The following is a 17,513-nucleotide window of genomic DNA, read 5'->3' on the forward strand; positions in this document are numbered from 1 at the left end:
TTTTTTTTTTTTTTTTTTTTTTTTTTTTTTTTTGTCTTTTTGTCTTTTTCCGTGTCCGGCAACGGATCGCAACCCTCAGTGTTGCCCCCGTACCGGACCGGGGACCGGCAACGGGACCGCAACCCTCGGGGTTGCCCCCGCGCCTCGCTCAGCCAGTGAGCGGGAACCGGTCTGTATGTGGGATCCGAACCCTCGGGCGGGAGTGCCGCCGCGCTTCCCAAGTGGCGCACTTATCCAGTGCGCCACCGGGCCGGCCCTTCCACAAGTTTTTTGAAGTACCCTCATATACAATCCATAGAGCCATTGCTGTTCAGCCTTCTGCTCTCAAGCCCCTCCCATGCTGTTCTGTCATAATCTCTACATCGCCAGTTGCTGCATGTGACTGTTAACAGGTGGTGGCAGGAAGTTAGTGGCAGCAGCTTGGGCTGAAGTCCCTGTTTATCCCTGGCTGTAGACAGCCTGCTCAGGTCCTCCAGAACCAGACACCATGACAACGAGAGTGATGTCAGACCCACTGTCTCCATGGAAACAAGCAAGGTATTTGGGTCAACAAGACAAACACTTCTGAGACCCAAACAGGAGACAGTCTGGAACCCCTGCATTCTGGGTCCCAAACTCTGATACCTCTCTCTTGGTTGGGCTCACCCATGATTCCAAAAGATACCCCTGTTCTCCCAAGTCAGCATCATCACTGCCTTATTAGGAAGTTCCTTCTGCTGTCTAATCTCTACCCTTCCTTGCCATGTTTTCAGATCTTTTCCTTGTCATCGACCTCTCGGAAGAAAACCCACCTCCACCCCCTCCCCACTATCCCGTTTCTTTTCATTGAGGCATGATTCAACAAAAATACCCACTAAAGATGCAGAGACTTCTATTTCTAAAAACAGCTAAAGGGGGAGCTCTTCCACTCTGTACAAAGCTAGGAAGTTTCACCTTTAGCTAACTTCAACCCCTCTAACAGTAATTCCCCCAAACCTCTAAAAAAAGGACCTAGGGCCACAAGAACTAGCCAGGGGTGCCCAGACTAAGTTCCTGTTTTGGAAACCTCCGCACACGGCTCCCTTTCCCCCAGCCCAGAAATGAAAGGCAGCTCTGCGGCTCCCCGGTGGAGCCCTTTCCTTCTAGAGTTCTGCCATCCCCTTCCTTTAACCCCTTACAGGGGATCTGCAGACCCCTTCCCAGCTGGAGCATTACCTGACCCAGCTCTTGCTTCGGTCTTCAGCTTAACTTGGTGCTGCCTCCCCCGGTTTCCAGCCAAAGAAAAGAGAGCAGTCACGTGACCAGGTACTGACCAATGGAAAGCCAACTTCCCTGAGGGGGAGGAAACTTTTGGCCAATAAGAGCTGGAATTGAGAACCAGGGGAGGGGAGATCTATACAGCCCCTAACCACGGGCTAATCTAGTGGGCGACTGGGATTCCGGCAAACTGAATTTTGAGTGACCTCTCTTTCTTTCCCAGTGTTTAAAGTTTCTAGAGGGAAAATTCAAAACTGAGAGAACGGCAGAGTGGTGTCTCCCCAGATGACAAGAGGCCAGGTTGGCCCCAGGATAGACAGAAACAGCTGAAGGACGGGGGAAGGGAAAGGGATGGGTGGCAAGTTGTGAGTTTGAAATTAGCCCTCCTGCCACTTTCCCCACCCTGTTCTAGCACAGACTGTTTAAAGATGTCATTGCTACTTTTTAAAAAAGTGGGAGGGGGGGCGAGTTAGGGTCTGAAAAACACCCAAGAAGGAAATTTGCTAGACCAGAAGCAGCCCCTCCCCTCATCCTTGGAGCTACACTTGACCCCTAACCCAAACAACTGAGAGGTGGAGGGTGAGCGCTAAACCTAGAAGAGATCAAGCACTTGTCTCCCAGAGGCCTGGGAGCCAAATCTCCCGCCTGGCTCCAGGCCTGGCTCCAGGAATGTGCTCAGAAAGGAAACTCAGTTTCTCACAGCAGGAACACAGGGGGAGGAGTGGGGAACACAGGCCTCCCTTCGCCTAGCAGCTTATACCAGGGTTAGCTCAGGGGCTGAGTCTTTTTGCCTTTCCCACTTCCAGAGACCGTGGGGAGTATACACATCCTCACCTCTTAAGCATCCTTCTCAGCACTGATAATGGCTCAAAACAAAGCCTTTTTGCACATAAACACGGAGCCCTTATCTGGATTTTCAAGTCATTTTATTAATCCAACCGTACAAAAGACCCCCACCACCACATCTCTGCCACCACTTTCTTCCAAAGAGTAGTGGAGAGGGTGAGGGAACAGATTGAGCAAAGACACTCCCCCCAGGAGCCATTTTACAAAACACAGTGGGAGGGAGACAACACAAAAATAGCAACAGATAAAAAGGGCAAACAGAACCACAAACACAACACAAAGTTGGGTGGTGGGGGTCATCTGTGCTCTTTTAGTGTGGAACACTAGAAGAAAGAAGCCAGAGGCCCATTCTCCTTTCTCACAGCCTCAAAAGCCGTTGGCTACACCAGGCAGTGTCTTCTCTCCATGTGCCAGGGAACTGAGAAAAGCAAGGTAGGGGACCAGAGAGGGTAGTTCTTTGCCACCACCCCTCCTGCTGACAGACCACTACCTTCTCTGAAGAGGGCCACACCCCATGCCTGCCTTCCTCACAGCATTGAGGAATGTGTACAGAGCCATAAGGAAAAAGCAGCTGTGAGGGGCTCCTGACCAGCCCCCAGGCCCATCTCTGGCAGGCAGTGCTTAAAAACTAAAAAAAAATAAAGCCCAGTGCAGGACTTTGGCTAAGAGGAACGAGAATTGCTACATCACAGGCCAGAGATGACAAGAAAGAATAAGGAAGGAGAAAAGCAAAAAACTCCAGGCTCTTCTTTTCAGTACCATGGCAATGAGGATCCCGCCGCCTCCTCCTACCCACAAGGCTGTGATGAGACCTCGCTTGGAGCCTTTTATCAGGAGAGGGAATGAGGTATAAAGACTCTGTGCCTTTTCAAGCTTTCCTTCAATCAAGCCAGAGAAGCGGGGGCATAAGCGCGCCAAAAGGTAAAGAACAGCGCTGAGTATAATGTGCAACAGATGGACAAGGAGGGCGGGAGAGTTGTAAACCACAGCCCAGACTTGCAGGGCAGCCCAAACTTCAAATATTCTGGTCTTTAATATTCTGGCAGACCACACATCCCAATTTTTGGCAAATATATGGTTATTAGGAGAAAAGCACGAGAGGCTGAGAAAGGACCAGTGACTTTGGTATGAGGAAGATATGTCCTAACAGCATCTCTTACTGTCTTGAAGCCCCAAATCACCAGGAAACTGCCACTGCCAGGAACTCTCCTGCTTTTTCAAGTTATTTGGTTCTCTGAGGGGGGGAAGAGTTGGGTAGATCTTGGAGGCGGCAAAGGGTAAGTTAGAAAAAGGAGAAAATCCCCATTTATTCCCTAAAGCTGTTTCCCAGAGCCCATAAAAGGGCTATTGCAGGACATGGGAAGAGACCCCAACTCCTCTGACCAGAAACCTTTAGCACTTGACTCCAAAAACTAAGGCTGGAGCTGTGGGGCTAGATAGGGGTGTTAGGCACAGGTGTTGGGGCATCCATCATCTGCAGAGGGGACACCCCTGCCCTCCGGATCTTCCTCCAGCCCCTTTACTCTTGTAGCCACACCCCTAGACCTCCAGAGATAGCCACAAAAAAATGGCTCTGCTCAGCAGGGCTTTGGTTTCCTGGATCTCTGTAGATCTCAACGCGTAAGTTTCCAAAAAAGTGAGCGATCCAGGCTCTTCTGCCTGCCCACTTCAGTTCCTTTGCTGCCCCATGGGGATGGGAAGCCAGTGGAAACAAGGACCAAGAGCCAGACATGGAAACAATCACCCTGGAAGAGCAGGGAGGGATGTATGCACTTCCCTGGGCCACCTTGCCAGTATCACCCATCGTTAGCAGCCACCAACTGCCCCATGCCCTCGCGGATGTAGACAGATTGGATCTCCTTGGTCTTGAGGCAGAGATCGCAGGCCCAGACGGCAGAGGCCTCAGTGGTCAGCAGCCCATAGGCACTCTCAGTCATGCCTGTGCACTCGCGGTGGAACCATTTCTGGCAGGAGGCCTCACAAAGAATGGCATCCTGGTCGTCATTCACCTCACTCCGACAGGCACCACAAGGGTACACCAGGCCTGGGGGAGGCTGAGGTCCAGAACCCCCACCTGCCTTGGCAGGGGGTGCCAGGCTGTTGGCATCCGGAGTACCCCCACCCCGCCCACTGCTGTTTGGGGGGAAACTAGGCTGGTTCCCGTTAACAGCAGCAGCCGGGGAACCTGAGTGGGGCTCCTGGGGAAAAGCAGTAGGAGCAGGTGGATTCAAGGGCTTCCCCCCGTCCTCACCACCAGGACCAGGAAAGCCAGGGTCTGGACCAGGGAAGGGACTTGTATTGGGGGGCAGGCTGGGGAGCCCCTGACCAGGTCTCTGGAGAGGAGAAGGGCCGAAAGGAGCCCCTGGCTGGGCAAAACGTTGGGGGAGAGAAGGGGGACCCAGCTCCCCTCTGGGAGGCTGTCCCATGGTGGGTGAGATCATGGGGCCAAATCCCCCCACTGGGCCTGGCATCATCTGTCCACCAGGAGGGCTAAAATTTTGACCCAGAGGCTGGTTGAAGGACTGGCTAGGAAAGTTCATGTTGCCTGGGGGTGGGTAGCCTGGGCCCTGAGGGGGCATGTTGAAAGCAGGGCCCATAGGGTTGGGAGGGAAAGGGGGAGGCTGTCGACGAAGTGGCTGGGGACCCCCTCCACCTCCAGTACTGTAGCCTGGGGGTACCTGGCCTGCCATGCCCCCCTGCACACGAAAGCCTCCAAAGGGCACAGGACTGCCAAGGAATGGAGGAGCTGCGCCCCCCACCTTAGGAGTTCCAAAGTCATCTTCAAAAGGGTTGGATGCAACCAGGTGATCCACCATGGGAGTCGGGGGTGGTGCAAACTCTGTCAGATGTGAGTACGCAGGGCCCTAGAAGAGGACAGATGAGGGAAAGAAGGTCATGGAGAGAGACAGAGCAAAATCAGAGCATCACAAACACAATACACATATTGGAGGCTGATACTGGCCAGTTCAGATCTAAAATGAAGATGGACCTTAGAATGTAATAGAGAAACAGAGAGTAGAGAGCAGAACCAGCATAGTGCAGCAACTGTGTTTTGAAAAACAGGCAGACCACACTGGAATCCCGGCTCTGACCCTGAATAACCTCAAGACCCTGGGGCATGTATTTAACTTTTTTAAGCCTCAGATTTCTCAGCTATAAAATAGGTTCAATGCCTATCTCTCGAAACTGTTAAAGCACTTTAGCCTAATCCCTGGCACTTAGAAAAGGCTCAGTTAAGCGATAGGTGTTATCAACATGAGGGAACCAGGACAGGAAAAATGAGAGAAAAGAAGACTGGAACTCTGCCCGATAAGACCTTTGGTCAAATCATCTCCTTGCAGAGGATATTTCCCCCTAAGTTTGTTATGAGGGTGAGGGAAAAGGCCAGAAACAAAGCAAGAGAGTTTTATCTTCTTCCTGCACCTGACACAAGCTACAGATACTGGAGTGGCAGAGGAGACAACGCCCAGAAGGGCTGCTAGGAATTACCCCCACTACCAACCACCAACCACCATTCACCTGAGTATTTGACTTCCTTCGCTTCTTTTCTGGGCTCTTCATTTGCAGACCTGGAAGAGCAGCAAAAGGCAGACGCAGACAAGTTTCCCTTGAGGTTGCCCCAACGTCCTCTCTCCTAGCCACGTTCTGAAGAACTCTACTAGCTTCAATACACGCTTGTTTATTTATTTAACAAATATTAACAAGGGGCATAACATGAACTGTGAGTATGACCATACTGTCAGCTACGTCTTCCTTTAAATGAGAACCCATCTCTTGATACCCTCAGACTCCAGGTGACTTCTGAATTCCATGTGGCTCCAAACCCTAGAGTCCTCAATCTGTGACATCTGCCCCAACCCCTGGAGGGCTACATACACACACTCTTTTTACCTGAGACTCCCTTCAGGCCCCTCAGCCTATGGACCACCACCCACTCACCAAACCCCCTTCCGAGGTTCCCAAGTCCTGGGCCTCTTCAGCCCCCGCCCCTCTCAGCGATCTCACCGGCCTTGCCCTGCTTCCTCCCGGTGCTGGGCGGCGCAGGGGGCGGTGCGGGGCCGCCACCTCCCTCCAGCTTGTCCGGTGGGGGCGGCGCCGAGGCGGCCATGGAGTGGGGGACCGGGGTCAGCGGCGGCGGGGGATGGAGGCGCCCTCGGGCAGCACCATCGCCCGAAAAGGGAGTCGGGCAGCACAAGCCCCCGAGCAGCAGCAACACCAAAGCGCGGAGAGAGGGAGGCGCAGAGCCGAAGCGCCAACTGCGCGCTGGCGCCAGGCTCACCGCCCGCCAGCGGCAGCAGCAACCGGAACCGGAAGTCATGTCGGCCACCACCACTGGCGCGGCGGGAAGGGGTAGCAAGACGTAGGCAAGACTACGCCTGAAAGCACCGGGAGAGGGGAGAGCCCAACCAAGGCACGACCCTAGAGGGGAGGGCCGTTTCCCGCTGGGGGAGCGGCCTATACCAGCTCGTCGAGGGGCGGCGGCGTCGGCAGCCCCTGTCGGGCCGTACCATCCCGGGCTATGGGGTCGCCGCAGAGGTGTGCGTGCGAGCCAGGGCGAGCGCCTGGGAGGCCCAGGCACCCTGGGGGCTGGCGTGGGGGTGCCAGGGCGGCTTCTGGGCCGGGACTTTGCCCCGCCCGGAGCCAGCCTCCTCTGCAGACACGACATCCCTATGGTGACGAGCTGTCCAGCACGCCCCACCCTGCCGCGCCCTCCCGGCGGCGAACAAGCCCCGCAGACCCCCAGGTTCCCACGGGCGGCGCGCTGGAGTCCAGCCCGGCCGGAGGGTGGCAAGGTGGGGTCGGCCGCGACTTCCCGCCTCCCCTCCCGCCGCTGAGGGCCCACGGCGAACATAATAGGCTTATGAGAGGGTTTAAAAGGCCGAGGTAGAAGAAATATGGATTTTAATGGATATTATTTCCCTTTGGTATAAGTGAGACCCGTGAAAACGTCTAAACAAATGGGAAGAAAAAAAGGAGGCCAGAATTAAGTTATCTCTCCCTTAGCCACAAGGCCTAAAGAAAGGGCAGAGCTGTCTGGAGCTGTGGCCACACCAGGCCCAGTGCAGGGCCAGGCATGTAGAAGGTATTTACTGACTGCAGATTTTAAGTTTCCCCTTCATGAAACTAACATGTATACAGTCATACTTCTGCCTCCCATCCTTGCATTAAGAGGCCCAAGTTTTTCTAGTCCTAGCTCGAAATCAATTTGTCTCAGGTCTCCCTTGTATAAAAGATAATGCTGCCTGTCCAGGGTGAGAAAAATGCCAATAGTTGCAAAATGGCTTGGAAGTCAAAGAGATGTATAAATGTAATTGATTATCATTTTGTGCTCAAGAATAAGCCATGGAAACAAAATTAGGAAAGTAAATCTACAGCCCTAAACTATATGCATATAAAAATTTTTAAATGAATGCAGTTCGAAAACTACAGGTATCTGGGGATTGTCTACTGCTTTAGAGTCTCAATGCCCCTGTTCCCATCTCCACAAAGTCCACCTGGGAGAGTTAACTGTACAGGAGGCCAAAATTCAATCATTCCCCACCCATCCACCACCACCCCCACTATCCTAGAAGGGGGAGGTAGAGTGGAGGATACAGGAGGAAGGACTACACTTTGGCTGTAGAGTATAACATGCATGCAACATGGGTGTAGGGCTTATGAAATGTATATACAGACCCCTTGGGGTGAGGGGTCCCGGCCAGGAGGCACTGAGCAAGGGAGGGGTCCATCTCCCCCCTGGCCGGAAGGGGGGCTCTGGGGCAATCTCTAAGGGTTGCATATCCCCAGGGAAAGGGGATAGCTGCCACTCTTGCCTCTGTTCTCTGAACCCAAACTGGAGAGGGTGCTGAGCAAGGAAAGGACAAGATTCCACAAGTCAAGAAGGTATCAGCATCCCCGTCCTTTAACTCAGGGGCCTGAGAACTCTTTGCATAAAATATCTTCAGACCTAGGAGATGGTCAAAGGCACAAAGTTTAAACACTGGGGGAGAGGGTTTGAGAGCGGCCTGGGGTATCCTGAAGCCTAGGGAGACCAGAGGTGATTTGTTCCCCATTCCCTAAAAGGGTGATTGCTCCACTGGGCATTTTCCATCACAAGCACTCACCTTCTTGGGGAAGGGGACATCAGGTTGGCACAGGAAAGGCCCAGCTAAGGGGGCCACTCTGTACATTAATACTTTGGTGAGGTTTGGGGAGAACCAGGATTCTACCCCAGGCTCCAGACTCAAACCCTCTCACTCAGCTGGATTCTAAACCCTATGTCCACACTATTCCCAGCTCGTACACAAGGCCAAGCCCACAGGATACTCCCAAATGAGGTCCTGAGAGTTAGGCAATAGGGTGGAAATGGTTGGAGGGCATCTTCTGGGAAAAAGTGTTGGGACAGATCACAGTTTCCGCTCCACAGGTTGCTGTAGACAGAGTTCGCTGCCCGCAGAGATTATGGGCAAGTGATTGTCCATGTGGTAGCTGATCAGGTGACTGACACTCTCAAAGCGGTGATCCTTTGTTCGAACCTGGGGAGGTGGGAAGGAAGAGGTGAAGATCAAAAATGACCTCAGCCATCAACATTGAGGAAGATGGAATACTCAAAAGGGCTGAAGGAGAAATTGGGGGAGTTGGGGGGAAGTGTCAGTTCTGATCATTGAGGATTCTCTAGGAAGAGAAGCTAGAGACAGTTGTAGGAATGGGAAAAAGCAAAGGGTATATCACCCCAGAAATTGTGAAGGTGAGGGACATCTACACCTTTCTTGACCTGGAGGAAGGTGGCATATCTCAGAGGAGGATAAACAGTACAAAAAAGATATGGAAAGGAGGCTAAGATTGCTGTAGAAAAGAGATCAAAGTTTTGAGAAGCAATGGGGTAGTGCAGATAAGAGAAAGGACGGTGGTCTGAGCCCTGGGTCTGGGGAGTTGGGGAGGTCCCTGGCTCTTCTTGCAAGAGAAAACTTGGGGTGTCTACCCTCTAACTATCTGACATTGGGCCTCACAACCTCTCCAGGTGGTTTCTTCATTTTTCAACAGAGGCACATATGAGATGAGCACCTTGTAGCTCTGATGGGCTTAAGTTTCGGGGATCTGAGGACTGGCCAGGACTGTAAGGAACACAGATCAGGCTCAGGGATATGAGATGGGAAGGAACCCTAAGCCACTGGAGGGGGACACCAGGTACCTTGAAGAGCAGGGGAGGCTCATAGAGAGATGCCCAGCAGGGAAAGTCTAGGAAGCAATGAGGGAAGGAACAGGGCTGCACCAGAGGATACTGTTCTGTCCTTTCTGCTACCCCCCACCCACACCTCTGCCAAACTCACCACACCCTCAGGGTCCACCAGTAGCAGATGCTTGGGCTGCCCACTCTGCAAGCCGGTGAGCACATACTGGCCAGGTGTGGTCGTGCTTTCCCGCACCAGGAAGTCCCCATTGAGCTGCAGCAGCGCCTCAGCCTCCCGCCGGCTCAGTTTCCCATGGAACCAGGGCTCCCCTCGGAGCTGCTCAGCCATGGACACTGACTGGGGAGGTGGAGGCACCCGAAGGGCATCTTCAAAAGGCTCTGGGGGTGTAGAGAGAGGGCTAGAAGAGGCAACTGGCATAACACATGCCCACGACCCAAACCTTCAGGGAGAGGAAGCCAGGGAAGAAAGAACAGATAGGCAGAAGAGGAGGAACCAAGTAGAAGGTGGGGACACGAAAAGCAGAGAGGAGCACTCACTCATGTCAAAGAGGTCCCGGGGTGCGCTACCATTGATGGCAGGATTGGGGGGCCCAGCCCCACCCCCTGCTTGCCGGGCCTTGTCTAGGTTCTGAACGTTGACATAGGAGGGATCATCAAAGAGCTCTCTGCCTGCTGAGGAAAAGGAGGCTCTACAGTGATCTCAGCACTGCCTCCTGCACCCCCGGCTCTGCCCATCTCAGCTCCCTTCATACCTGGGCAGGGTGGTGGAGGCGGCATCTGTTTGCGGACTTCTGGGTCTCCCCCAGCAGGCTGCCCTACGGGCTGCAGGGATAAAAATAAAGTGAGTCCAGAGGCCCTAATCAGCCAATCCCATCCTGGGACCAACCCACCTCCATCCAAGCAACTTACCAGTGTAGCTCCCAAGTGGCTGGGGGTCTGGGCACTTGGTGGAGTGGGTCGAGAAGCCCCTGGAGTGGCTCCTTCCCGAAGCCTCATGTCTACTACGCCCCCAAGAGGGGGTTCCTTTCCCGGGAAGTCATTATAGTACTGATGATCAGGTGGCTCTTCCTCCTCCTCATCCCAAGCTGAGCCATCAAAGCCAGCCATCCTGACAGGAGGGAGTGAGGAGTATGAGTGTAAATGTGTGGTGGGCAGGGGGACAGGAAGAGGGGGAAAAACCACAGCCACGTATTAGGCATTTACTGTGGGCTAGGCCTAAGGCTGGATGTTTTATGTAATCATTTTATCCTCCTGGCAACCCTACAAAATAGGTATTATTTCCTTCCCCAATTTTATAGATGAGGAAAATGAGAGTCAGAGGCGAAAAGGTTTTCCCAGTGTCTTATAACTAAGAGGTGGTAGAGCTGAAATTTAAGTTCGGATTTGATTTTAAAGCTTGTACTCTTGATCACTACACTGTCTCCCAAGAGGGAAGGGAAGAGGGTAGCAGGGAAGAGTGGGCTACAGAATATCTTAACTTTTCCTAAATACTCAATCCCTACTGGCCCCACTGCTTATCCTTCAAGACCTGAGGTAAAAGAAGTCGGGATCTCAGGGAAAAGAAACATCCTCCCTAATCCAAATTATTGATGGATTTTAGAGGCAGGAAAATGCAGAACGAAGGATGGCGAGATGGGCAATAAAGAGGATGGGCCAAAAATAAGGAGACTGGGAATAGAAAAGCCCATCTAGTCAGAGGAAGAGATGCAACTTGGAGGTCCTGGAATACAGTTCTACCACGGGCAAACAAGCTTCCTCAAAACACTTTCCTCATGGGCCACAGGAAACATGAGAATAGCAGGAAGTGGGAAGCAGCGGCATACAGGTTATTTTCTTCCAAGAACCTCTCTGAGCTCAAGTGTAGGAACAGCAGACCTACTTTCCCAGTCCCAGTCTGGGGCTCAAGAGCTGCCCCACAACCTCCCCACCTGCTCACCTGTCATGGGGGGTGACCAGCTTGGGTGGGTTCCTGAGGTATTGTTTGAAGCGCAACTCAAAGGCCTGGCCAATGGTGCTGATGACGTCCTGGGCAAGCCCTTCAGGACACTCCAAGATGTGGCAGGCTGGGGGCACAGCAGAGGCTGTCAGTGAGCTCTGAGGTGGGGCTGCTGGGAGGAGGCATGGTCAGGGGCTGTCATCCTCCTTGGCAGGAGCCCCTACTTAGCTCTACTCAGTAAGAGTGGAGAGAGATGACCCCAAGTGCTGCTCACCTGTCTCACAGATAGCCAGCCCCACCCTATGCTCCCCACCATGCCTCACCTCTCTGATTCACGGGGTCTTTGGCAACGTAGGCGACATACTCGGCTGTGTCCTGGGGTAGACAGAATCAGAAGAGCCCACTTAGCTAAACATTACAGCTCCACCTTACTCCTGACTGCTAAAACTCAGTCCTTTTCAGATATCCCCACAATCCTAGCACCCCCACTTCTCTAGCCAATGTCTTCCCAATCACTAGCCCCTTTCTCTTCTCCCACCACATTTGCTCTGTTCCAAAACTCACCGGATCCCCGCCGGACGCAAATGAGATAGATTGCATGTGGTGGTTGGCGATGATCTGAGAATTAGGTCAGGGGATGGAGAAGGAAGGGAATGATATGTGTCAGGTAGCCTCAGGGCCCACATGGGTGTCCCCCAGCCCTAGCCCAGAACCTTGAGGTCCCAGTCTTTCTCTCAGCTTCTTACACCATGTCCTCCTAATTTCTTCCTTCCCTGCTGTCCTGCTGGTCCCAAACCCTCTCTCCTAGTTTTTGGCCTCATAACTAGATCTCCCTTTAGCCCTCCCATCAGTGTTTCTGGTTCCCCTGACCAACCCCACCAACCTGTTTGCAGTCTGCGGCCATGAGGTTGAGGCTGCTGGTGGAGACGGTGAGAGTGATTGGCATTCCAGCAAATTTCAGGTTACTCCTCCCCAGGATAGAGCTGAGCGGGCGGCTACAGGGCTAGAGAAAAGGGGTCAGGGTCTGAGAAGCTGAGGGTTCCCAACACCAGGAAACCACACTCCTGCCTTTTGGCCTTCTCCCCATACATCCCACACTTGCCTTCCCCCTGCCCCTCCACATCTCTCAGCAGCACCCCATCCCCATCAACCCCAGGTACCTTTCTCCTCCTTGTGGCCCCCTTAGCACCCGGCACAGCCTCACACACCAGACTGATGGCCTCCCTGGGGAAAGAGGGGTACTCAGACCCAGAGACTGCTTCCCACTCAACTGGGGCTGCCACAGTGCAGGGGGAGGGGAAGGCCAGGCCAGACTCCCGGGGCACTCCAGGCTCTTTGTTGTGGTGGATTGAATTAAGGGCCTTTAATATTTGATGACACTGAGAGGCCACTTCCTGGCTGATTGGGTTAGGGCCTCAATGGCTATAGCCCCACCCCCTTCCAGCTACCAAATGTCCCATTCCCTTCCCAAAGGCAGCAGCAACCTTCCATCTACCCTGATTTTCTACTCCAGCTCTACCTGCCAGCTGCTTCTGTCACCTTCCCCACAACTCCCAAGGCTGGATAGGTAAGGAAGATCCAGGCCAGAGTTGCCTCTTTTCATTCAGACTTAAGACTCACTCCCCTAACTTTCTCTCAATCTCCTTTACCTCCCCATCCTCTTTTTCCCATGGCCTCACTAATCCCAGGACTCCCACAATCCACCCCACTCCCCACTAACCTGGTGACCTGAGTCCGGGTGTTGAAGTCGAGGGCACGCATTGACTGCAGGACCTCCACACAGCCCATGTACTGAGGGGAGGAAAGGGAGGAGAACAGTTCAGCCACCTCCCCTCAACCCCCCAACCCCTTCACAAAGGGCCCCAGGACTTTTCCCTAAGTGATCGCTAAGGGAAGTTAAGATGAGGAAGTTCTGCCCACTGCCCATCCACAACATGAAAGACAACAGGGAATGAGGAGAGAGAAATAGGGCAAGCTAGGAAGACCTCACGCACTAGGAAGGGAATTTGGAGGGGAATGAAAGGCAATGGGTGGGATGAAGTGACATATACAAAAAGCAGGAGGCTGGAGGGGAGATCAAGAAGTCACTCATTCCAACACTAAGAGCACCTGAAGTGCTGGGCATTGTGCTAAGCATGGCAGGGTGGGGGTGGGGGAGGCAAAAGAAGGAGGGAGTCCGGGCAGAGCTGGAAGGGAAGGGGCTACACAATTGAAGAAGGGAAAAGAAAGGTTTAAGAAGCAGGACACTAAAAGAGAGGGGGTTGTTGAGGAAGAGCAGGGAAAAGGAGATTCCAGCAAAACTGGAATAAGCGGAGGAACTGGAAGGGGTCTGGGAGGCAGTGGAAGGGAGGATATTCACTCACCCGAACCAAGTAGGAAACCCCAGGTCCCATGACTTTGTCGTTGGGATGCAGCCAGCCCCGTGTGGGCTTATTGACAAAGCTCCCGTGGCGTGTCCACTCCTCGCCCCCCAGCTGGCCCCCTTCCACTCGAGTCCTGCGCCCGCCTCCACCACTCAGCTTGTTCATGTCCTGGAGGAGGGGCAGGAGGCCTGAGTCCGGCATGGCTGCCCCTTCAATCCCTTCCCCATCCTCAGCTGCCCTTCCTGGCTCCCCCTTAGGCCCTGGGCACCCCCCAGCTGGGTTGGCCAGCTTCAGGTTGCTCATCCGGGGAAAGAAGGAGCACAGGGTAGTGGGACTATCATCCCCAGGCAGAGGCGGCAGGATGGGCCCCAGGGATGAGGCTGATGGGGAAGGCAACTCCTCTGGGGGAGTGGACCCTGAAGCCCCCTCCTCCAGCGATGACAGAGACTCATTCCGAAGTGGGTTGTACTTGGGCTTGGGTGGCAGGAGATCCATGGCTGGGGTGAGATGGGGGCTGCTGCCCAGCCTGGCCCCCCTGCCAGTTCGGGCAAGGGGGCCAGGCAGGGGGCATCCCCAGGCCCTTAGCCTGGTCAGACCTCTGCGGCCCAGGAGTCACAGGAGTCTGGGGAGGGAGAGGGACAAGTGGCTTCTGTTCCTCCTGCTCAGACCCAGACAGTTTCAGGCCCCATCCCCGCCCAGCGTGGAGCCTCTTCTCTGGCTGAGAAGAGAACAGGCTGGACCCAGAGCTGCCAGGCTCCTCCCCAAAGGCGGGGAGCTAAGGAGAGAGACCAATCCTGAAGACAGTGCTGACTCACAGGCTCAGAGGGGCAAAGCACCCACCACCGCCCCAACCTACAACTCTTTCATGGGTAGGGCTACCCATGCCCCTCTCCCCTGCCCGATATAAACAACGAGGAATCTGGGCAGGAATAATGTGGGGGTGGGAGGAAAGGATGGAAGGGTGGGAGGAAAGGAAGGAGGAGTGAGAAGGAAAGGAGAGAGATAAGAGGAGGTCTGGATCAATTCAAACCGGACATGGGCAGGCTAAAAGGAGCAGGAAGCCAGGGGAGGGTAGGTGGGAATGAGGGAGGAAACAGAGGCTGCTGGGGAAGGAAAAGGGAGGGATCCCAGAGCTCAGCATTTCCCTTCCTGTCCTGGATGAACACTCAAATTCCCCCATCCTCCAGCTTAGGCCATCCCCCACCACTACCACAGTGAGGGTGATGGCCCCAGGGAACCTGGGCCATTACCATCCTCTGCTACAACAGCTGTGGACTGCGGCTAGACAAATGGGGAAGGGAAGGAGGAAGTGGTCCCAGTGGAAGTATAGTGGGGCCGAGAAGAAGGGCAAAGCTGGTGAAGTAAGGGGAATAAAGTCCAACCTGGGTGGTGCATCAGGGAGCTACCAGGCAAGAGCTGGAGCAAAAGTCCATGTTCATCAAGCCTCATTGTCTAGGCATGGCACCTACCACACCAAGGAGCAATGGCACATGGCCAAGCACTGTTCTATCCCTCTTCCCCCTACCACAGGTCTAGTTAGCAAAGCAAGCTGTCAAGGGTGAGAATGAGGGGTCAGGGCAGTCGCTCTAAGCCCAACTCCCTGGACCTGCCAGGTATACTCACTCCCTTTCTCTTGCAGTGTTCTAAGCCCCACTGTAGAGCACAGTGTCCCTCACACCAGGGGAGCAGGGAGAGTGCAACAGTTCTCCAAGAGAAGTGGGAGCTACAGGCCACAAAGGAATAGAGAGGTCAGAAGACAAATATGCCAGTAAGTACAGAAGAAAAGGGTGCCAGGAGAAGATGGGCTGAGCCTGGACACAGAGAACAGTCCCAAACCCATTCCTTCCACCCACAGCTTCCTGCCACAGCTCTGCTTGAAGGCCATAGAGGAAGTTGGAAAGTGACCAAAAAAGAAGCAAAAGATACATATTCCTCCTGGCTCACCTCGGAATTACGCTTCGATCTACTTCAAAGGATTAAAAAAATTTATATGATTATGGTGACTAACAATACCGGCACCTAAAATGTGTTAGAAAGTGTTCTTAACTCTTCACCTCCCCTTAGTCCTCATTGCAGGAGAGCTTTGTCAATCCATCCACCACTCCTGAGAACGAATTCTATCACTTCATTTCCTAAGCCCTCAACTCTCAGGCATAGAGAAAATGAAAAAAGGATTCTGCCACAGCCTCACCCCCAACACACATAAACACACACTAGCATGTCCTCATCTTTAGAGATGGCGTTCCTTGGGAGCCCGCAGTATCCAGAAGCAGGGAATAACCAACAGGTGTGGCCACTTGGAAGCAAAGAAAGAGGAAGTGTGACTGTCTAAATTTGCATAGGGAGAAAGGAGATTGCCTACTGGAAGTCCAGGTGATTGGACGTGGGGGTAAAGCTGTGTGTGGCTTCTCAGCCTAGCAGGGAGGAGGCGAGAGGGGCGGGAAGTAGCAGGAAATGTTGAAAGCCTCAGGAATGTTTCCAGCAGGGAAGGCTGGGCAAACGGGGCCAGAAGGAATGCCCAGACAAGAACTCTGGTTAGGGGGAGGGGAAGAGCCAGAGACGCGGGGGCTGAGGAGTCCCTTTAAGAAAAAAAGGACACTAATCCGTACACCGACTCCAAACCACCGTTTTCTGGTGGTAAAAAAACTACCGCTCCTGTTACACCTACATGCCACACACAAACACCAATAAACCCATGGCCCTATCCAGCCACGGATAGGTACTACCTACAGCTGTTTCTGGGGTGGGGTCGGTCCTGGGAAGGGAAACACATGGAGGGGCTGGGAATCTATGAGCAAATCTCTCTCTCACTCTCGTGTCAAGCCCCAAGTCCAGCCCCTTTCAAAAAGGTCCACCATTAGAGAAGGGTAAGAGAGAGGAAAACGGCTGCCTCTAATCTCTCACTCCTCACAGCCAGAGAGGGGAGCTTTGACTTCCCAGTCGTGGAGCACGAGAGCGCTCAGGATAACTGAGCCCAAGGCACGAGAGAGAGAAAGGACAGGATAATGTAAGCAAGTGGAGTTTCTGGGATTGAAAACAAGGCTTTTGAGGTGATGAACTGGGTCCCACAGGGGTAAAACTCCTAAGGGGGCGTGGTCCCCTAGGACGCAGGCATCACACTTCTAAACCAGGCTTCTAGACAATCTGACAAGGATTACGGAGGGGCGGGGCTTCCAGGGGCGGAGCCCCGATAGAGGCGTGACTTCAACAAATTCGAATAGTTCTTCGAAGAGCAGGGTTTTGCCCTTTGGAAAGATCGGCTTTTTGACAGAAGTTAGCGGAGAATCGTTGCGAGAAGGCGGAGTTTCGGAGATCTGGAAGGACTAACGAAGGTTTTCTTGTAGTACGGTTTGGAGACGTGTCTGGGGGTGGGAATTCCAGGAAAGCTTGGAGACAGGGTCGGGACGGAGACAATAAATAAAGAACAAGTTGGGGTTCGGGGAGCCCCCTGAAGCTGGGAGGTGGGACTTCCGGGGAGGGGGTCTCAGGGGGCGGGACTTACAAGTGAAGACCGGAAGTGGGGTCCCGGGAGAGGGGTTCCGGGGTGGAGGAGTGGGTCGCCTAAGGAGAAAAAAAGTCAAGACTCACCAGGGCTTCATGGAGTCTCCGCACAGCACCGCGGGCCGATCTGGTTCCGGATCACGCCACTGCCTGCTTAGGTCGCTGCTCCAACTTTCTCCCCGGGCCCAGCCTCCCTGGAGAAACTTTATTACACTCACTTCCGGCCTCACTAACCCCTGACCCTCTACCTCACCGTCCCTCTTTCACCCGTCTCACTTTCCCGAACCAACCAATAGCAGCGCGAGAATGAGGACAAGAGCAGCGACAGCCAATAAGAGGCCTATTTTTCACCCAAGTTCGTTCTTGAGAAACGTAAGAACCGCACTCCAATAAGGACTCGCGGAGAAGCAAATCTAAGCCAATCGGAAGCTTGAAGGTGGAACTGTCCCGCCTTGAGCCA

At 53.7% G+C, this 17,513-nt stretch overlaps 3 protein-coding genes across 9 annotated transcripts in view; all 3 read right to left on the minus strand.

The window, feature by feature from the left end:
• PBXIP1 (pre-B-cell leukemia homeobox interacting protein 1) overlaps window positions 1–1,254 on the minus strand; it is an 11,556-nt gene extending 10,302 nt beyond the window's left edge. Inside the window, exon 1 of the mRNA XM_008592600.1 lies at window positions 1,195–1,254. The gene's annotated coding sequence lies outside the window, so the exon portion shown is untranslated. The remainder of the gene's footprint in view (window positions 1–1,194) is intronic.
• Window positions 1,255–2,145: 891 nt separating this feature from the next.
• Window positions 2,146–6,385, minus strand: PYGO2 (pygopus family PHD finger 2). The gene is made up of 3 exons (XM_008592628.1): window positions 6,088–6,385; window positions 5,602–5,651; window positions 2,146–4,946 (listed from the first exon to the last, which is right to left on the minus strand). The coding sequence occupies exons 1-3, from the start codon at window positions 6,188–6,190 to the stop codon at window positions 3,879–3,881; spliced, it is 1,221 nt and encodes a 406-aa protein (XP_008590850.1). The 5' UTR covers window positions 6,191–6,385; the 3' UTR covers window positions 2,146–3,878.
• Window positions 6,386–6,952: 567 nt separating this feature from the next.
• SHC1 (SHC (Src homology 2 domain containing) transforming protein 1) lies at window positions 6,953–17,375 on the minus strand. Of its 7 annotated transcripts, none has more exons than XM_008592687.1 (13): window positions 17,141–17,375; window positions 13,553–13,720; window positions 12,910–12,980; window positions 12,350–12,413; window positions 12,073–12,192; window positions 11,754–11,807; window positions 11,513–11,564; window positions 11,190–11,316; window positions 10,163–10,361; window positions 10,006–10,075; window positions 9,791–9,922; window positions 9,393–9,631; window positions 6,953–8,597 (listed from the first exon to the last, which is right to left on the minus strand). In XM_008592687.1, the coding sequence occupies exons 2-13, from the start codon at window positions 13,715–13,717 to the stop codon at window positions 8,469–8,471; spliced, it is 1,422 nt and encodes a 473-aa protein (XP_008590909.1). In that variant the 5' UTR covers window positions 13,718–13,720; window positions 17,141–17,375; the 3' UTR covers window positions 6,953–8,468. The 7 variants fall into 7 exon arrangements, with proteins under 7 accessions (XP_008590909.1, XP_008590902.1, XP_008590897.1 ...); XM_008592680.1 differs by having other exon boundaries at window positions 9,791–9,925; XM_008592675.1 differs by having other exon boundaries at window positions 9,791–9,925; window positions 11,190–11,361; window positions 17,141–17,281.
• Window positions 17,376–17,513: the final 138 nt, after the last annotated feature.

This window comes from Galeopterus variegatus, unplaced genomic scaffold (assembly GCF_000696425.1).
Source record: "Galeopterus variegatus unplaced genomic scaffold, G_variegatus-3.0.2 Scaffold154, whole genome shotgun sequence".
NCBI classification, from domain to species: domain Eukaryota; kingdom Metazoa; phylum Chordata; class Mammalia; order Dermoptera; family Cynocephalidae; genus Galeopterus; species Galeopterus variegatus.